The sequence below is a fragment of the Malus sylvestris genome, chromosome 16 (genome assembly GCF_916048215.2).
Source record: "Malus sylvestris chromosome 16, drMalSylv7.2, whole genome shotgun sequence".
NCBI classification, from domain to species: domain Eukaryota; kingdom Viridiplantae; phylum Streptophyta; class Magnoliopsida; order Rosales; family Rosaceae; genus Malus; species Malus sylvestris.
This window is the reverse complement of record NC_062275.1, coordinates 8,273,978-8,295,872: the sequence shown is the minus strand read 5'-3', so window position 1 is coordinate 8,295,872 and position 21,895 is coordinate 8,273,978. Positions and strand designations below refer to the sequence as shown.

The 21,895-nt window shown below is 36.0% G+C and overlaps 1 protein-coding gene across 2 annotated transcripts; it reads left to right on the top strand.

Moving 5' to 3' along the window:
* Positions 1 to 3,833: 3,833 nt before the first annotated feature.
* LOC126606365 (agamous-like MADS-box protein MADS4) lies at positions 3,834 to 9,336 on the top strand. Of its 2 annotated transcripts, none has more exons than XM_050273740.1 (8): positions 3,834 to 4,141; positions 6,367 to 6,445; positions 7,385 to 7,452; positions 7,541 to 7,640; positions 8,037 to 8,078; positions 8,222 to 8,263; positions 8,411 to 8,571; positions 9,038 to 9,336. In XM_050273740.1, exons 1-8 carry the CDS (start codon positions 3,957 to 3,959, stop codon positions 9,111 to 9,113), a joined length of 753 nt encoding a protein of 250 aa, XP_050129697.1. In that variant the 5' UTR covers positions 3,834 to 3,956; the 3' UTR covers positions 9,114 to 9,336. The 2 variants fall into 2 exon arrangements, with proteins under 2 accessions (XP_050129697.1, XP_050129696.1); XM_050273739.1 differs by having other exon boundaries at positions 8,369 to 8,571.
* The last annotated feature ends 12,559 nt before the right edge of the window (positions 9,337 to 21,895 follow it).

The following is a 21,895-nucleotide window of genomic DNA, read 5'->3' as shown; positions in this document are numbered from 1 at the left end:
TTTACATCATAATTTACCAAACGCTTTTGCACTATTTTTCATACTCATAACACTTTTAAGAATACAGTTTATCAAACTCTCAACTACTTTATTTTACAACTGATTATTCTTAAAATACAACATAAGTAATTTTTTGAAAGAAAAAAAACACAACAATACCAAACCGGCCTTTAAGCTACCGACTAATCAAATGTACTTAATTTTATAAGTTATGTTTTATACACAAACAATGGATCTTTACAAAATAAATTTACAACTAGTCTCAACACCCACACTAAAATTACATACGTTGTCACAGTTGAACTTGCCATAATTAAAACCTCAACTCATAAACAATATATGGTTCTCGTATCTACGAAGTCTATCGCCCGTGTATCTATGAAGTTGAACTTGAGATTAACTCCAACAAAATGAAGACAGCTACCAATAAATCAAAGGTGTATGTCGCCCTTGTATCTACGAAGGTGCATGAGGGCAATGGGGTGTGGACACAATGAAGGGTATTACGGTAAAATGGGGGAACATACGAAGGCTCGCCTTCTTAAGGTTGGGTCACATGATTGCCCGTGGCCAAAAATGGTCAGGTGGATATCAGACGTTGTTGACTTAATATTTCGACACGTAGCGTTTTTGGGGTCCTCTGCATTGATTGCCCCAGTTTGCCAGCCATTCTAAGGTTTTCTCCCATTTCGCTCGCTTTTCTCCTATTGGTCTGTCTCTCTCTCAGTCACCACCTCCCCTCTCACGTGCCAAAATCCTCCTCCCTCTTCATGCGTATTTTAAGTGTAAATTTAATATAAGTTTAAGGCTTATTATATTAACATCCTACGAATTGTTAAATAAATTTTACATATTTAATACATTCTAAATTTGCTCTCTCAGTCCTCATAATATCCTCACACCCCACATTCTTAATATACACATTATATTTTTTACATGCATCCTATATTTTCTATACACCCCACATTTCTCAAATCTTATGAAGTTTTTAATTTGGACAAAAAATGCCGACTAGAATTTTAACAAAAAGATACCGTCTGGGATTTAAAGCATATGTGGGTTGTTTTCAATTCCATCGTTAAAACATGTGTCGTCTGTTTTTAATATTTGATGGTAATTTTAGGTGTTTAATTCTTCATGTAATCTCTAAAAAATGAATACGAACATAGAAGCTTGAATAACGCATCAAAAGCAAGATTAAATAATTATCGATGTTGTCGAAATCACTAAAAATAATAAAAAAATATGAAGTCTTACCTCATGTGAAGCTTCCGAAACATCGATTTTATGTTTCATTCGTCAAAAATATTTTTTCTCAATCAACATGTTTGTAGTTTCATTGGTTAAGGTTTTGTTCAACAATGGAAGGTCGGAAGGGTTTTGATAGTTAAAGAATATAGATAATACGTTAAAAGTGATTTGGGGTGTATATAGACTTTTTTTTAACCTAATAAGGTCAAAATTGTCATTGCATGGTAGGGTAAATAAGTTATTTAATATTAAATTTTAATGTGGGGTGTATTCAACATTTTATGGGGTGCTAATATAAAAAGCCTAAGTTTAATTTTGTGAGTTATTATTGAATTTAGTCTACTCTGGTTGCGGCCACTTAATACTACAGTCTAGTAGTATTCCTCTGTAGTTGTAAGTAAGAGGTCTTATATTCGCTTCTCACCAAAAGTGAATTTGAACCACATTATTGATAGCACATTGTGAGACTTAATCCACTCCCTCACCTCCCTTAGTGTAAATAATGTCGTTTGTTCAAAAAAAAAAAAAAAAGTCTACTCTGTTGGGTAGGTCCATTCACTGATTATTCATATCAACTTTTTTTTATTATCTTTTTATTAGATTGTGGTAAATGTCATCGCTTATTTATAGGTTTATCTTTTATTCAATTTTAGGATTAAATGTAAAAATTAAATACTCCCTCATTTGCATCTCAATGTTTTCTTTTAACTCCATCACATGTTAACTCTATTAACTAATCTATGTTGTAGTTACTCTATATATCAGCATATATACCAGTATGAATTTATAAATGTACGGAAGATGAAATTTCTTTGAACTATTTTCATGGATGATAGGTAGATTAATTTTTATTTATTTTTGTAGATACTTTCACATGTTAAATGTATTTTATCAACCTATTGTATGTGTATCATATATGATGTTATATAAATTTTCTTTTAACTATTTTTTATGAAAGTGGTTATATCTAACTTACATATTAATAGAACCCTGTTTGTCAACTAAAAGATGGTGAAAAAACTATTTTGTCTTTTATTATAATAAAAAAGTTAAGGGCAATAACGTAATTTCACAAAACAAAATTTTGTTTTGTTTTGTTTAAGCTTCACCTCCATGTGATTTTAATATCTCTAATTTAAAAAAAAAAGTTAAAAAATTAAAAATAAACCTCTCTCCCCCTCTCCCACTCCCACGTTTTCTCTCACACTCTTCCTCTCTCCTTCAATTTTGAAAACAAAGATAAACAAAATTCACTTTGTGTGTGAGCATATACTTGTTTAAATTTTGAGTAAAGATGCATAAATCAAGATGTCACATCTCGGCCCGGGGCGGATCACTTCCTGGGCCCGCTCCACCACCGTAGCACGATATTGTCCGCTTTGGGCCCCGACTACGCCTTCACGGTTTTGTTTTTGGGAACTCACGAGCAACTTTCCAGTGGGTCACCCATCCTAGAAATGCTTTGGCCTCCTTCTCGCTTAACGAACCCGAAACCAGTGAGCTCCTAAAAGGCCTCGTGCTAGGTAGGGATGGGAATATACATTTAAGGATCACTCCCCTGAGCGATGTGGGATGTTACAATCCACCCCTCTTAGGGGCCTGACGTCCTCGTTGGCACACCATGGCCAGGGTTAGGCTCTGATACCATTCTGTCACATCCTGGCCCGGGCCCGCTCCACCACCGTAGCACGATATTGTCCACTTTGGGCCCCAACTACACCTTCACGGTTTTGTTTTTGGGAACTCACGAGCAACTTCCCAGTGGGTCACCCATCCTGAGAATGCTCTGGCCTCTTTCTCGCTTAACTTTAGAGTTTCTACGGAACCTGAAGCAGTGAGCTCCCAAAAAGCCTCATGCTAGGTAGGGATGAGAATATACATTTAAGGATCACTCCCCTGGGCGATGTGGGATGTTACATAAGAAATTAAATTAAATTTTAAAAATAGAAAAACTAGACTAAATCCAAGAACAACTCAAAATTTGTCTTGAATCTAAGTACCCATTTTTTAAATCTATTCAGAACATTGTCATGTGACGTTATTGTCTCATCTAAATTATAACACTTGTATTTTTTTTAATTAAATAAACTTTAAAAATCAGACATACCAATATTGCAAAAGGAGAACATATAAAGGATGAGTTCATTACCATGATGGCGTTCTAATCCAATATTATAGCGTATGTGTAAGTTTATCTTCACATACATGACATTCCATTATTAAAACTAGATGTTACATAAATAGCAATGAATTCATTTCATGTTAATTATTCTCATGTCGTAGTAATATAATGTTTCGGTGTACATAAAAATTTATACACTCAACCGTCGGTTCCATCTCTCTCTCAGAGGCACCATTTAGTTGAAGTATTAATTTGATTCCTTCTGCTCAATTACTCTGTCTTTTCTTTGTTAACCCAACTAGAGAGAGAAGAGAAGGAGAAAGGGACTGAGATTATTGAAGATGGTAATAATGTTGAGCTCATAACTATGAAAATACATAGAATTATATAGAAATAGGAAAATTAGAAAAATAAAACTATGTATAAAAAGCAAAAGAGGAAGCTTTTTGCACCGATTGTTGTTGTAGTTGTTTTTGCTAGAGAGAGAGTCAGATAATTTGATTGGGGAATAGATAAGGAATTCTAGAGAGAGAGAGAGAGAGAGAGAGAGAGAGAGAGAGAGAGAGAGAGAGAGGGAGGAGAGATGGGAAGAGGGAGGGTGGAATTGAAGAGGATAGAGAACAAGATCAACAGACAGGTGACCTTTGCGAAGAGAAGGAACGGACTTTTGAAGAAAGCCTACGAGCTTTCCGTTCTTTGCGATGCCGAGGTTGCTCTCATCATCTTCTCCAATAGAGGAAAGCTGTACGAGTTTTGCAGTAGTTCAAGGTTCTCTCTCCTTTTTTTTTTTTTTTTTTGGTTATTTCACCGAAACAACTAAACCCCCGCTTTTTCCCTCCCTCCATTTCTATACCATTTCGGCTATCGCAATTTCTCCCACACGCATACATATATACACTCTCTTTCTCTCTTATCTCTTACAAAACTTATTAATTAACTATTTATTTATTTGATTTAATTTCAATTGTTTGTTTGTTTGTTTGTTTCTTCTTCTATGATTTCTGGAGTGCTTTTTTGGATCTCCAAGCCGTTTGCTTGCGTGAACATTTTTTGCTGTTTTCAGTTTTGTCTGGCTGAATCATGAATCTTCATCATCAGCAGCAGCGCTTTGACAAAAGCTCCCTCGTGAAGTTTTTTTTTTTTTTTTTTTGGTTTAAAAATTTAAAAATGTCGCCCTTTGTGTTAAATTGTTGAAATTTGATGACTTTTAGCGGCGGTTTTTTTGTTGCCGTTTTGGTGAATGTCTCGGTGTTTTTAGCAGGTTGAGTGTTTCTGCTTCGGCATTGCTGTTAGATCTGCAACAGGAAATAAAGATAAACCCCATCAAAAGAAGATCTCTCATTTCTCATCACTCGTCACTCACTGTTTTTTTTCACAACTCTCCATCGGTTAAATCCTAGCTAGCTTTCTCTCTCTAAACTCTCTCTCTCTATGCTTTAACTTCTGTGAACTGGGTTTTCCAAAAGCCCTTGCCCATTTCCTTTTCTTAATTTGCTCTCTCTCTCTCTCTCTCTCTCTCTCTCTCTCTCTCTCTCTCTCTATGCTTTAACTTCTGTGAACTGGGTTTTCCCGAAGCCCTTGCCTTTTTCCTCTTCTTAATTTACTTACCCTAGCTTTAGCTTCACTCAATCATCTCATTTTTCTTTTCTTTTTTTCGTGATTTTTTATTTATCACAAGAGCCATCTGATCGATCCAAAAGCCCTTGGATCAGCATTTGAAGCTTTCTGATCAGCCAGCTTAGTTAATTAGTATCAGGTTTTCGACTCCGTTTTGTTCTTCACCAGGCCCGCTCTTCTCTCTCCAAAAACCTAGCTGCTTAATACTTAGCTAGGGTTTTATTTTACCAAATTCCCTTTTTTTTTCTATTAACAAATTGTTATACTTTGGGGAATTTTCAACTTAATTAACTATTCTATTTCAGGTCTCAGCTGGTTCTCATCTCTGCTCTTACACTGAAAATTTAGGGCGAGAATTTTTTTCTATTTTTTTTAAAATTAAATTGAGTTTCCTGGAAATATTAATCCAAAAGCAAGAACTTAATTACCCGGTTTTTCCAGTTCCTCATTTGGGTCCATTAAATATACAAGATTTCCCTTGTTTTCCACTGGATTAATTTCTCCCTCTCTCTGAAAGACAGATGGTTTTCAATCACATTTTGACATCGAGTAATTAGTACTAAATATCTGCAATTTCTGCCTTGGATCTGACTTTACGTCAAAAATAACTTCTGAATTTTCGACTTGCTTAATTATTACCAGTGCTCTATCTTATCTCAGTAAAATATCTCTTTTTAATTGCACGTATTTTTAGGGCTTAATATTTTCTCGTATACTGTATTAATTATAAGTTCATTATTTAAGTTTAATTTCTATGAGATTGGCTTGATTTTGTCTTTTTTTTCAATTTTTGTTTTTCGTTTTTTGGTTTCTCAAATGCATGGTAATGTAAAAAAATTTTAGATCTTGTAGTACCAACTAAATTATAAAGTGTTTGTCTTAATTACGTAATGATTGAAGTGTTTTAAATAAATTTATACATTATGTTAGATAATATGAAATATGTAAGCTTGAGAAGTAGAGCTTTAAAAGCAATATTTACTTATTTATTGGATAAGGTTTAAAGGTATTACAATGAAGTAGGCTCTCCATAAACATTCATCTCATTCAGCTAACGATAAATTTTCAGGGTAAGACTAAATTCACATCTTAATCTTTTGAATAATCCTATAGAGTCTTGTATATGGACGAGGAATTTCCTACTTGCATTCGCTAATTATATGTTTTCCTACACAAAGTGAAGTGATGTTTTAGGATTCATACAACGGACCCTATTTAGTCGGATGAGGCATTGTTGTTGATGTTATTTGTTTTCCTACACGAATACAAATTTACCTGGCTTGTGATCCATCAATTCATATTTTGTATGATTTATGCCCTTCAAATAATGTTTCAAAGAAAGGCTAATTTACATGTGTGTTTATGTTGTTGTACAGCATGCTCAAAACTCTTGACAGGTACCAGAAGTCCAGCTATGCAGCACCGGAGACAAATGTATCTACAAGGGAGGCCTTGGTAATACATTCAACTCAGTTAATTAGTTTAGATGGAGTTTCTTGCTTGTTACCCTACATAACAAGGAATATTGAGGGGATACAAAAGAAACCAAACTACTGGCAAGTAAACATTGCATCATGACAAGGATTAATTTCAAACCTATGGATATATATAATGTTTTCAAGAGAGTACAAATGAAAATTGATACTATTTATTTGTGGTTTTTTACTTTTCAAGTAAGATCTTATTGGTACTAATTGTATATGCATTGTTGGCCTATTGACTAATAACAGCTTCGGAGTTGTTTGATGATCATTTCATTTTTAGTTTTTAGTTTTCAAAAATTGAAAACGAAATGATGATCAAACGACCCTTAGTTTTTTAAGTCTAGTAAAATTGTCTAACATGAATTTTGAGTTATAAATGGTTCTATGGAGTCCATATTGAGTTCGAAACTTCTAAACGGCACCCATCCCAGACCTCACTAATTTGTTAACCGATAAGGTGGCACTGCACTTATATGTTATTTACATATTTGTCTACCTCTTCTCGTGTAAGATAGATGCACGTAAAGGAGGGTGTTAATTGAGATACATAGTTGATTCATTTTCTAATTAGAGGTTTTGTTATTTTCTAACCATATTACTTGTTTCTCTCTCTCCCTATCTTAATGTTATTTCATAGCTTGACGTTGGTAAAAGACTATCCCAACATTTTTCTCTGTATTGATGTATTTACTTATACAAATACTTCACTGTTTGGGATTCAAAGAAGCTTAATAACTTTTTTTCTTGCTATTAAAGAAACTTATAGACCAAAAATCTGATTAAGGTATCTTGTAGGAAAGGTTTTGGGATCAAATATATGTATGGCAACCTCCTAATTCATATATCTATATATCTTTATATTGTTTATCTTTGACCTGAATACATCCTACTTCTCCTGGACCATATGCAGGAATTGAGTAGCCAGCAGGAGTATTTGAAGCTCAAGGCACATTTTGAAGCCCTACAACGAAACCAAAGGTTATTGTCTTTCCGACCTTCAGTTATATAAACGTTAAGGGCTAAAAATTAGGTTTACTAAGTACTAACTTTCTTGTTACTACCTTAGGAATCTCCTTGGAGAAGATCTTGGCCATTTAAGCAGCAAAGAGCTTGAATCGCTTGAAAGGCAGCTGGACGTGTCGCTGAAGCAGATCAGATCGACACGGGTAACTTACCTCATCACCACCTTGCAGTTTAAACTGATATAACATATTGTCCTTTTCTCAATGATTCCTTGACCATTTGGCTGTTTCAAGGTTTTTATTATTGTGCGCTAGATTTTCATGTATTGTCAGGTACTCCATAAACTTTTCTAACTTTTTGTGATATTTGACACTGCTTGCATCATGCTGTATTTTGAAAACCATGAAGTGAATGAGACGTGTGCATAAAATCCATGAAAAATCATCCTTTATCGCTCAAAAAAGAAGAAGAAAAAGTTTACCTAGTGTATATAGAGACTGGGAATCCAAAACCAAGAACACGAAACAGATTTTCCGAATTGGCTCCAAGTGAAGCATGAATGACTTAAACTGATATATCTTGGTATTCTTATATTACAGACCCAATACATGCTGGATCAGCTCACAGACCTTCAGCGAAATGTATGAGAACACATATATCCTTGTGTATTTTCATTTGAGTTTACTCTTCCCATGTTAGCCAACTGAAAGTTTTTGTGCTTTTCGCAATGCATATTCTCCTCATCCTGTACATTTACTTATTTATGGTTCTGATTTTTGCACAGGAACACGTGCTAAACGAAGCAAACAAGACCCTGAAACAAAGGGTAGGCAAACGACAATAATTTTCAGCAATTTGGTTTTGAAAGATTATGAATAACTTTCAGCAATTCCGAGTTGCAGGGCGGTAATTAAGTTGATTTTGTTTTCAGACGTTGCATGTACCTGACTTTTTGGGTGATCATGCTTTGCAGTTGTATGAGGGATACCATGTAAATTCACTACAACTGAATGCACATGCCGACGAGTACGGCCGCCAACAAGCTGCCGACGAGTACAACCGCCAACAAGCTCAGGCGGCGCAGGGTGATGGCTTCTTCCATCCCTTAGACTGCGAGCCCACTTTACAGATTGGGTATGTACTTGTACTGCATTTATAATATAAATAAACTCCCTAAGTTTCATAATTAAGGAAACCATTTTGGCCTCCAAACCTGATTAAGTTTATACTCAACTTAAAATCTCCTCTTGTCTGAACCGAGAAGGTGGATGCCAAGAAAATACAAGCATTTTTTAAATTATTATATGTGCAGGTCTGGGTTTTCTGGATTTAATTAGCCTCTATGCTAAACCCAATTAATTAGCATTTTAGTTAAGGTGAACATCACTACAACTGGGGGTTTATGGTTTGAATTAGGCCACTAATGGGCCTTTTACGCACTCAATTTTGTATAACTAATGTCAGTGACTATTGTACATTTAAGATCCAGATTGGATAATACTCTCTCTCTCTCTCTCTCTCTCTCTCTCTCTCTCTCTCTTTGTGGGTTGAGTTGAGTCATCTTTCTCATTGAATTAATGTATCTGTTAAATTTTTGCAGATATCAGAATGATCCAATATCCGTGGTGACAGCAGGTCCAAGCGTGAGTAATTACATGGGAGGATGGTTGCCATGATAATAAATGTATGCATGCATGCATGGTCATCAACAACAGCAGCAGCATCTAGCCATGCATGGTATTTGCAATTAATATTGATAAGCAAGATACAATTTATGCATGTCTGTTTTTTATGTTTGATTTTTATTTGACCAAAACGGATCAACGATGATGATCAATTCTCTGTAATTGTATGGATTTATGCCATAATTAACTCTGGACCCTTAAGAGTTGCCAACAATTGTGCGCGCTTGCTTTTTTTTCTTAGCTTAATTTCCTTTGGAATAATCACTATGTATAAAAGTATATCGCTTTGCATATGACAATGAGGTTTCTGTTTGTGCCATATCATCTGGGCATTTTTTTTAAAGTTGTGAAAGGTTGTCTAACCAATTTGTTCTAGGGGTGTAATCTCGGTCTTTCGGCCGAGTTTTGTTGGTCTTAGCCCTGTTTTTTTGGCTCCATAGAGAGAAATTTTTAATTGTGACAGGAATATGAGTGGTACACCACATGTTTTTATGTAAGTGGTGGGAAATTTTATTTTTTAAGTTATTAACTTTTTAACACACATATCCTACCATTTATATAATAACACGTAGTGTACCACCTCGTGTGATAGTCATATTGAAAAATCTCTCCCATAGAGATCGGATCTGCCTCAAATACTTTGGGGCAATCTGCCAATGCTTGGTTTTTTATTCGGTCATTACTGTTGCACGTTGAGGAAGCTCATATTTATTCGTTTGTGTTTTAATTTAATTGTTTTATTTGGTGTGGGTAGTGCTATATACACACCCCTCTTAATTTTCAACGGTCTGGTTAAATGAATTGAAAAATATTAATGGCAAAAAATTAACAATGGTGTGTGAGAGATAAAATGTTTACTACTCGTAATTGAAATTAGAACGTGGAGTGGGATTTCGATTACGAATTACTTGGAAGCTTACAAATGAAAACGTACGGGTGGATTCCTCCACACAATTATCAAAGATTTGTTACTTTTGGAGGAATTTGACTCTATTTGTGAGGTAGAAGCGTAGAAGCACTAGGGTTAACAGCGGCCTGGACTGACTGGGCTGGAGAGCCTGACCAAATTTGAGGCCCATGCAGCAGAGCGGCCTCGTACTTCCTTAACATTTGGGAAATGGTATTTGGGTTTTTTTTGCTTCAAACTTGAAAAACACGACGAAGTTGCGTGTCAATTTTGTTGCCACGATACAAGACGAAGACGATCGAGATTCGAGAGCATAACTTTACCGGGAGAATCCTGGATTCTCTTTGTGAAAATATTGTCGGAATCCTCTATTTACATTCGTTTATCGTACATCGTGCGGTCAGAAATTATTATAAATTATTTTATTTAAAATTAAATATAAATAATACCTAATAAAAATTGATCGTATAATGTATGATAAACGAATGTTATTGAATGATGCTTAGAATTCTGACAGAGGATCGCGAGGATCCTCTCTCATAACTTTATAGCCACAAATGTCAATCGTTGTATTGACAAACGGGACATAATTCATAAACAATGAAGAGGTGGATATTGGGAATCTAAGACATAAGGAAAACGTGTTTCGTATCATATAAATATCGAAGATTTGTGAATATATGTGTAGCCAAAGTGAGCGACCATGAAATCTTGTCACTTAATCATCGATGTTAATTTAACAATATATGTCTGTTCAGCTACACAAGAAAAATTTTAGAACCTATAACTGGTGAAGGGTTGTTCATATTAGCCACCAAATTCACGTGAAAGAAGGAAATAGAACCAAGCTCACTCAGAAATTACACTAGAATTTTCTCCTTCAATGATAGATATCATCGTTGCACCGGGTGAGCCGCTTGAGGTCTCTTATGGCCAAACATAAATCAGGTGTCGCTAAACAAACTTTTGGGAGTATCAATTCTACATCGGAAAAATGAAGGATTTTGCATGTGTTTATAGTAGTTGGACTATTCTCTATATTGTCAATTGATTTTATGTTGGAAACTCTACCAACTAATCACATGCAACTAGAATTTATATTTTTTTTTTTGGTGGCAAACAATAGGTTTTCGTGTTTAATTAATCTATTAGTTTCAATGAATTTTTTACTTGAGTTTACTAATTGAAGCAAGCATTGTACTAGTTCTCGTTTTGAGTCTTGACCAAAGAAAAGGGCGTGTACCTAGTTGGTAGGTGGTCTAATCTTCTAGGCAATTAGATTAAGCACTAGATTGCGACTCGAAATGGCTCTCTTTCCCCTCTAACTAGGGCAACAATCAAAGTTAGTTAAACTACAAGATAAATGCTAAGAAGAATCTTATAACTTGGGACGTTATATGAATTTTCTGTCATCTTACAATTTAACGTTAATTTCTGTATCAATATTAGAAAATATTTTACTAAAAATATGCAAACAACAACAACAACAAAGCCTTTTCCTACCAAGTGGGGTCGGCTATATGAATCCTAGAACGCCATTGCACTCGGTCCTGTGTCATGTCCTCTGTTAGATCCAAGTATTCTAAGTCTTTTCTTAGAGTCTCTTCCAAAGTTTTCCTAGGTCTTCCTCTACCCATTCGGCCCTGAACCTCTGTCCCGTTGTCACATCTTCTAACCGGAACGTCAGTAAGCCTTCTTTGCATACGTCCAAACCACAATAACCGATTTTCTCTCAGTTTTCCTTCAATTTCGGCTACTCCTACTTTACCTCGGATATCCTTATTCATAATCTTATCCTTTCTCGTGTGCCCACACATCCAACGAAGCATCCTCATCTCCGCTACACCCATTTTATGTATGTGTTGATGCTTTACCGCCCAATATTTTGTGCCATACAGCATTGCCGGTCTTATTGTCATCCTATAAAAATTTTCCTTGAGCTTCAGTGGCATACGACGGTCACACAACACGCCGGATGCACTCTTTAACTTCATCCATCCAGCTTGTATTCTATGGTTGAGATCTCCATCTAATTCTTTATTCTTTTGCAAGATAGATCCTAGGTATCGAAAGCAGTCGCTCTTTGGTATCTCCTGATCTCCGATTCTCACCCCTAACTCATTTTGGCCTCCATTTGCACTGAACTTGCACTCCATATATTCTGTCTTTAATCGGCTTAGGCGAAGACCTTTAGATTCCAACACTTATCTCCAAAGGTTAAACTTCGCATTTACCCCTTCATGAGTTTCATCTACCAACACTATATCGTCTGCGACCAAGGAATATCATCTTGAATATGTCCTGTTAACTCATCCATTACCAACGCAAAGATGTAAGGACTTAAGAATGAGCCTTGATGTAATCCTACAGTTATGGGGAAACTTTCGGTTTGTCCTTCATGAGTTCTTACGGCAGTCTTTGCTCCATCATACATATCCTTTATAGCTTGGATATATGCTACTCGTACTCCTTCTGGATTCATTTTCATAAGGATTCGACGTAACCTAGGAGTGCCGGCTGTTGACTTCCTGACGCCCTCCCCCTTCTCCTTTATCCGGGCTTGGGACCGGCAATGTAAGATAAACTTACACAGGCGGAGTTATTTACTAAAAATATGCGATGGCAGAAAATTAATAGAGATGCTCACTTTTGAGAAAGAAAAAATGCTAAGAAAATTAAATTTATATACAAAATAGCATGAAAATTAATAATTGAATTATTACATAAATGATCTCGTTCTATTAACATTTGTCTAACTGAAACTTTTGCCATCGCACCCTAATCATGTGAACCCATTCAAACAAGCTTCTTTTTCTTTTTTTTGTTTTGTTTAAAATGTATTCAAACGTGACAACCCGAATGATTTCACAGATTCTTGTATTGTGCACATTCTAGTATTGAATGAGAACAGCCAACATTACGCAACCACGGCCGGTTATATATATTATTATTATGTATTTTATATATTCAATTACATATAGAATCTTTGGGGGATATGAAATGCCACGTGTATGGGATTGAGACCTCAACAATGGCATCCAATTTTTAAGAGTTTAATAATTTTGTGGATCAACTTCAATGATCTGCCTTCAACCAACACGCAACCCAAATTTGGCACCATTTGGTATACTAGATTTCTCAAGTCATAAGCCAAACACACAAAAATAATAACTCATCCCGAATTCAAATATCGGTCTAGTGATATTTATTTTCACTTATAAATAAAAGGTATCAAGTTCGATTCTTATCAAAGAAAAAGTTAAACCACATTATTACTAGTCCGTCGTAAGGCTAAATTCACCCCCTCTTTTTTTTATATAGGTAATATCATTTGTCCCTTTCGTGTGCGCATTTAATATAAAAAATTAGGATTTATACTAAAAAGTAAATACGAAAAATAAGTAAACCTTACAAGTAGTTTCATTAGCTCCATGATAAAGTATTATGAGTAAATATTAGTGGCGAATTTATAAATTTTTCTTCTAATACCAAAATAAAGCATGTACGTTATCTGCATACCATATCTCAATTTCTTTCCAAGCATTTTGTAAACATTTCGTATTTTTATACATTTAATTCTAAATTATATTTTTATATTAAATGTATACATTAAAAAGAGAGAGAAGAGTTTGAACTCAGAAATGTAGTGAGGTTTTTTTTTTTGTGTTTGGCTTATGATTTGGGAAATATAATCAAACTCACTCAGAAATTACACAACAATTTTCTCCGTCAACTATATCTGTGCTCGTGAGTATTCTTATTTGAATCCACTCTATATATTATTTGAATCTACTCTCTATATTATCAATTGATTTAAGTATTTAATTCATCTATTAGTTTAATGAGTTTTAATGAATTGTTGATTTAGAGTTTTAACCATTTAAGCAAGCATTGTACAAAGAAAAAGGCCCTTGCTGGTTGGTAGGGGCTCTAATCTCATAGGCAATTAGATTAAGAGCTAGTTGCAACTCGAAATGGCTCTCTTTTCCCCACTGATTAGGACAACAATCAAGTAATTAATTAAGCTACATTCTAGACTTGGAGAAATTAAGTGTGCTAAAAACACAAAACGTTATAGCAAGTATTATAATACAAGTTGTTAAAAAAAAATTGTTTCAATATCTAATCACTTATATTATAGTTTTTTATGTATCGGATTGTTTTCCACACACTGGAAAATCTATACTGTATATAAATATAAGTCACATTTTTCACGTGAATGCATAAATACAAGTTTCTTGTTATTTTTTAAGTCTATTCAAACGTGACAACCCCAATAATTTTACAGATTCATGCATTGTGCATGTACTTACGATAAGTTAATATATATTATGTATTCATATACATATAGAATGCCACGTATATGGATTGAGACCTCATGTGTGCCATCCACGTTTTAGGAGTTCAGTAATTTTGTGGATCAACTTCAGTGATCTAGCTTCAACCACCACGCACTTAGCCAAATTTGGCTCCATTTGGTTACAAGATTTTTAAAATCATAAGCCAACACACAAAAATATAACTCATTGTGTCATCAGTTTAAACTGTTCTTTCTCTCTGCATATATTCAATATAAAAATATAATTTATACTAAAAAATCAATAAACAAGTCTCATAAACAATAGCTTCATTAGCTCAAAACAAGTCTCATAAACAATAGCTTCATTAGCTCAAGGTTAAAGTATTATAAATAAATATACTAGTTGACACACCCCAACCGAAGTCAAGACGTGTTGGTCATCACGTGAGCATGACGTAGCCTTGTGCGCAAAGCGGAAGCGATAAAGAATAAGGAAAAACGAACAATTTAAACCAAGCAACTAGCAATTCCCGTTAAGAAAAGATGCTAGTGAGGGTCTAAGTGTATAAATACACTTTCAGAGCAATAAGAACATCTAGTTGCAGTCAAGTAGGACAATTACTAAAATACAACACCCGGAGGTGAATCCTACTCTTTCGGCTTCTGTCAGAACACCGTTGGATTCCTCGTGGCCACCAAACTCGGCTACCTAAAACCTGGAGGGGCGAAAAACAAAGTTGAGTGGGTCAGTAAAACACATTTACATGAAAACCTTATTTTCCTTTAAATATATTAACCCCTCGCCGTAAAACAAGTATAGTTTCTCCCAGAATTAAGATCTAAGAATATACATAAATAAATATATGTAATTATATCATTTCAATCATGCTTAACATAATCATAAACATATGTATGCCATGCCAAGATATAACAAAGTAAGCAATTCAGGTAAGAATAAATTCATAGAAATATGATATGTTAGCCAGAACCCATGTGGTAGTCTGTGCGGCTGAATTCATAGCTCAAAGTCAATCTAGCCGGAGTCACTACAATGACCTGTACGGCAATATACTGCACATAAGTCGGAACCACTAAAAAGGTCTGTACGACAAGATTGGGTGTAATATAGTTATGCTCAATTTTACTTTCTCATAATAGCCGGGCGATAAATCGCTAGTCACCTACGAGTCGGAACCATAAATAAGGTTTGTACGACAAGACTGTACACTTAAGTTGGATCCAATATGAGCATATAATGCAAGAGGTGACATAAATAAACATGTCTGTATCATATCTCTGACTAAATCATAATCACACTATGTGCAGTTTTATGAACTCAACGTTATTCAATCATATATCACATCATCGACAATTCACATAACCAAACATAACTTACCTGAGCTTACATGAGTCTCCACAGCACCACATTTTTATATATATATATATATATATATATATATATATATATATATATATATATATATATATATATATAACACCACATATCAAATCATACCTGAAATATAAATGCATATGCATGGCATTTATGACATATCATCATTTAAACACATTTTTCTGGGAAAATATCAAGTGTGTGTGTGTATATATATATATATACTGAAAATAACTGCCCACTCACTGATATGTAGTTGGGTCGTAACCCCCGTGCCTAGCCTGGCTACGCTCGTCCTCCGGATAGGTCTCGCCTATAGGAGAAACAACTATATAAACGTCGCTTTAATGCACATATACCAAACCATGTAATAACTTCTCATACATAGCTCAAATTGGGTATATGAATATACCACAGTGACCTACACAATGTCACGATCACCCAGGAATTTTTAAAATAATTTTCTGACCCCGCACGCGCAGGGAATCCTGACGGATTCTACAAATGGCGTAAGGAATATTCTATTAAACCTAAATGAAAACCGTTACTCTTAACTGACGGCGTCAGAATATTCCATCAGGACTGACGGAATATTCTATCGTCTTCTTCCTAAATCCTCGACGACTGTCGCTATCACCGAAATCTGGGGATTTCGAAAAACCTTATTTTCTCACTCCATTCTTCACCATTTTCTATGAAATTTGCACCAATGGAAAGCTAGAGATGAGTAGAACAACGTTATACCTGTTTTAGAACCTGTAATCCACGAATTCTTGCAGGAGAATTTCGAGAAAACCGGCCAACTTCGAAACTAGCTATCATGACGTCCAATTTCTTTAAACGAAGTACTCCGAGCTTTGTAAGGAATTCCTTAAGCTCCCTGTGAGCTTAGAATTTCCAAAAACACATGTTTTTACATTAGCATGAACAATGTTCAATTCGGAGATTCTTGGTTCACTAGGTTTTCGAAGGTTTTCATACCTGAAACTGGTATGGATGAGCTCGTGGTGAGGAGATGAAGATAATGCAACCAAGCACAGTCTCGATCTGTGCGTGAATGGGTGAGTTTGGTGCTCTTCCGTACGAAGGAGGAGGAGAGAGAGAGAGAGTGTGAGTCTGAGAGAGAGGGCACGGGAATGAGAGAGAGAGAAAGTGAGGTGTAGTGTGTGGACGAAATCTCTCCAACCAATCAAAATTTAGTCTTTCTTAGTTCCTAAGTGGTTCAAAAAACTTAGGAAATCATAATTAAATCCAACTTAAATACAAGTCATACACCACACAACTTAACGTCCAAGGGTAAACTAGTCATTTCATGTCAACGGAAATTATTTTTCGGAATGGGCTGTCACAATCTACCCACCTTATAAAATTTCGTCCTCGAAATTTACATAATCCATCTAATTCATTAGTAACCAAAAAACAACCTTGGATACATTTCTTTCATTCGATCATCTGACTCTCACATAGCTTCTTCCACTGAATGATTTCTCAACAAAACTTTTACCAAGTACACTGTCTCATTTATGAGGACTTTTTCTCTTTCCACTCCAATATAGTCACTGGTTCCTCACCATAAGTCAAGTCCAGATTAATATCCAAAGGCTGAACCAGAATCACATGCAATGAATCTGCTACATAGTAACGAAGCATCGAAACATAAAATACATCATGCACTTCCGACAACTCTGGAGGCAACTCAAGCCTATAAGTAACTTCACCGACTCGCTCAGTGATCACATAAGGTCCGATGTACCTAGGACTTAACTTGTCTTCCATTTCGAACCGAATCACGCCTTTTCAAGGTGATAATTTCAAAAACATCCAATCACCTACATTACACGCCCGGTCAGTGGCATGTTTGTCTGCTAAGCTTTTCTGTCGATCCTGGACCACTTTCAGGTTATACTAAAGTACTTGAATATTCTGAGTAGTCTCCTCCACTAACTCAGGGCCTTAAATTTTCAAACCATTCGTGGTTGAACCTTTGCTCCCCAAAATACCTTCTGCCCACAAATCCAAAAATTTCGAAACTCATGACACAGCTTTCATGGGCCTTATGATGTTACTTTTGGGAAACTGACGTGACCAATATGCCCAAGAAGTTCAACAGATCCGTATGCCCAAATCTCTTTTCCATAAAACAGATAAATAACTGTTGTATTTCTGGAAAGGTTACTGTTCCTTTACTGAAAAATAATGCGCTGACTTAGTAAGTCAATCAACTATCACCCAAATTTCCATCGTAACCATTTTGTGTACGAGGTAGCTTGTACACGAAATCTATCGTAATATTCTCTCATCTCCACTGTGGAACGATAAGTGGTTGCATCAATCCAAAAAGTTTCTTCCTTTCTGCTTTAATTTGTAGACAATTGGTACACTTACTAACATATTCAGCAATTTCTCTTTTCATACCCGGCCAATGATAAAATGGTCGATTGGTATGATACATTTTAGTATCTCTAGGATGCATTACATATGCTAAAATATGCGCTTTATCCAAAATTGCTTTCTTAATTCCACATCATTAGGCACATACATCTCGTTCCCTTGCATAAGCATGACATCTGATTCTCCAACTCTGAGATCTTTTTTTTTTCCCGTCGTTTCTTGTCTCGATTAACTCTTGAATTTCTTCATCAATCCTCAAGGTATCGAGTATACGATCCACTAAAATTGGCCTAACCTATAAATTAGCCAATAGAGCTTCTTCTCGTTCTTTCACCTTAAGCTTCACTCCAGTAGATCTCAAATCCACAATAAGAGAAACATGGCAAGCATATCAAGCATTAATTCTCACTGGGGTCTTTGTACTAAGTGCATCAGCAACAACATTCACACGATTACCTTGGTCGTGCACTCATAATCACTAAGTAACCCATCCACCTTAAAGGTAATGTCTCCAAATCTTCAAGGCAATATAATGGCTGTTAATTCCAAATCATTAGTAGGGTAATTCATCTCAAAAGGTTTCAATTACCGTGAAGCATAAGCAATCACTCTACCATGTTGCATCATCACACATCCAAGACCATTCAAGGAGGCATAACTGCAGACCACAAAATTATCAACATCATCTGGGAGTGCTAAAACAAGTGTATAAGTGAGATAATACTTCAGCTGCTGATAACTTTGCTCACAACTTTCGTCTCACTCAACCTTAATCTCTTCCTCGTTAATCTCGTTACTGGCAAGACAATGACTGAAAAGTTCCTTAACAATCGTCTATAATAGCCTGCTAAGCCAAAAAGCTCCGTACCTCAGTCACGGTTCGCGGTTGTTCCAAATCCTCCACCGTTGCTACCTTTTAAGGATCCACTTGGATACCTTGAGCAGATATTACATATCTTCATTCATCCAACATTGGCATTTACTAAACTTGACATACAACCAATGTTCTCTTAATTTCTTTAATACCAAGATAAAATGTCGAACATGGTCCGCTTTCGACTTAGAGTATACTAGAATATCATCCATGAAAACAATAACAACCTGTTTAGATATTGCTGGAATACTTGATTCATCAAACCCATGAAAACAGCAGGCACATTCGTCATCCGAATGACATCACCAAAAACTCATAAAGACCACAACGATTCCTGAAATCAGTCTTAGGGACGTCCTCACCGCTAATCTTCAACTGATGATAACCAATCCTCAAACCAATCTTTGAAAACACACAGACACTTCTAAGCTGATTAAACAATCATCAATGCGCGACATTGGATAACGGTTCTCAATCGTTACCTGATTCAATAGCCTATAATCAATGCATAGCCTTAATGTCCCATCTTTCTTTCTCACAATAAAACTGGGGCTCCTCAAGATAACATACTAGGTTAAATGGAACCATTACCAACCAATTCCTGCAACTGAATTTTTCAATTCCCTTAACTCAGCAGGAGCCATTCTTTAATATAAGATCTGTACTTGGAAATAAATCAATAATGAATTCCACATCTTTATTTGACGGCAATCTAGGTAACTCATCCGGAATTACAACAGGAAAATGTCTAACCACCTTTACATCTTCCACACTACCCAGAGTAGCATCATTTAGCACCATAAGAGTTAGGTATCCTTAGCAGCTTTTCGATAACAATCTTTTTGCTCTCGCGGTAGAAATAATGACATGTCTCATTCCACTTTGCTCATCCACAAAAGTAACCTCCGATGATCCAAGGCGAAGTAACTGATTTCCCGTAGCACTCTATATTGGCACAATCATACAGCAACCGATATGTGCCTAGGATAGCATCGAAATCCACTATATCTAAAGGGATGAGATTCACTGACATACTACATCTTCTACCATCACTGGACACCTTGAAAACACCATACTAACATAGAATGACCTGCCTGCTTACTTGCTTAACAAATCCAACGAATAAGTTATTAATATTACGGTCTGCAGCCCACAATACTGATAACTCAATGTTGTCTTGATAAGTAAGTAACAATTCCCAAGGGTGCAATATTACCATCTTTTCCTTCATTGGGAAATACATATGCACGCTTCGATCGTGCTCCTTCACTACTTTCTCTGGCAACATCGTCAATAACATAAAATTTATGCATCACAACCAATGAATTCTAGCAAAGTGACCAAAATATTTAACGTACCCCTGATCACATCCAAATGATTCTGAGCATCTTACAGTGATATGTAACCAACACGTCCCTGGCTTGTTGTCGTCCCTTACAACCTCTATTAGCTTGATTACTTTGCCCCTGCACACCACAGCTTAGCTGACCATAGCTACTAGATCCAGGAACCTGCTAGATCGGCACTAGTGGTGGCAAAGAAGACTGTTAGGCATCTACTAATTTTAGGGACAATTTGCAGCTCTATGTCCCATTGTCCACATGTAAAACATCCATTGCTTATTCGTCTACACTCTCCAAAGTGTCTATTATTGTACCTACGGCACAAAGTACATTTCCTTTACCAATATATCCCTGCTTCGGGGATCTGGGACCTCCAGTGAATCTACCACCTCTTCTCAGACCAGTAGCACTAAAACTTCCGCTAGAAGAACTAGAGTTAGCTCCACTTCTTTTGAAGCTCTGAGTTTTACGAAGTCTTTGAGATGACTGACCTTAACTTTTATCATTTTTCCTCTGATTCTCATTCTTTTCCTCTTCTTCATCACTATTGCTGAACATATTCTCTTAGTATTCAACAAAATCTCGTAAAACTCTTGGTAAAAAGTACAATGGGTAGTGGTCGCCAAAGAACACCACATCTTCTTATTACTCAGCTTAAAATGACGTAACATCTCAACTGGATTAGCAGCAACATCCGAATGGTAGCGAGACAAGTCAATAAACCTTCTATAATGCTCATTCGTCGTCACTTTTCCTTGTCTCAAATTTGTAACTCTTGTTTCTTACCAATCATATATACCGGAAGAATAAATCTTTTCTTAACAACTCTTTAAACAATTCTTAATCAGCAATTTCTTCTGGCATCAATTGATGAACCTTCTGTCCTTACCAGGATGCAGATTCAGTACTCAGAACCAAGTAGTTATCTTGATCCACCTTTCCAAAAAAAAGATTCCCTTGACTTAGCAAAACGCGGAACGTCTTTTCTAATGATTGAGCCATTGCTCTGCTCCCCAAGTCCTTCATTTTTTCATAAAATGATTCAACTTAAACAAAACAGTCTCGAGATGAGTCATTTGGAAAGGACGGATACTAGATTGAATTACCCTAGCAATAGCTTCCCCTATCTGGGCTATATTGGGGAAACTAGGCTCATCAGAACGACGTGGCTCTCTACGAGACGATATAGTTCTGACAGAAGACACTAGGAAATTCTCAAGATATACAGGACTGCAACTTAAGCTCTGATACCAAACTGACACACCCCGACCGAAGTTGAGACGTGTTGGCCGTCACGTGAGCGTGACGTAGCCTTATGTGCAAAGCGGAAGCAATAAAGAATAAGGAAAAACGAACAATTTAAACCAAGCAACTAGCAATTCCTGTTAAGAAAGGATGCTAGTGAGGGTCTAAGTGTATAAATACACTTTCAGAGCAATAAGAACATCTAGTTGCAGTCAAGTAGGACAATTACTAAAATACCACCCGAAGGTGAATCCTACTCTTTCAGATTCTGTCAGAACACCGTTGGATTCCTCGTGGCCACCAAACTCGGCTACCTAAAA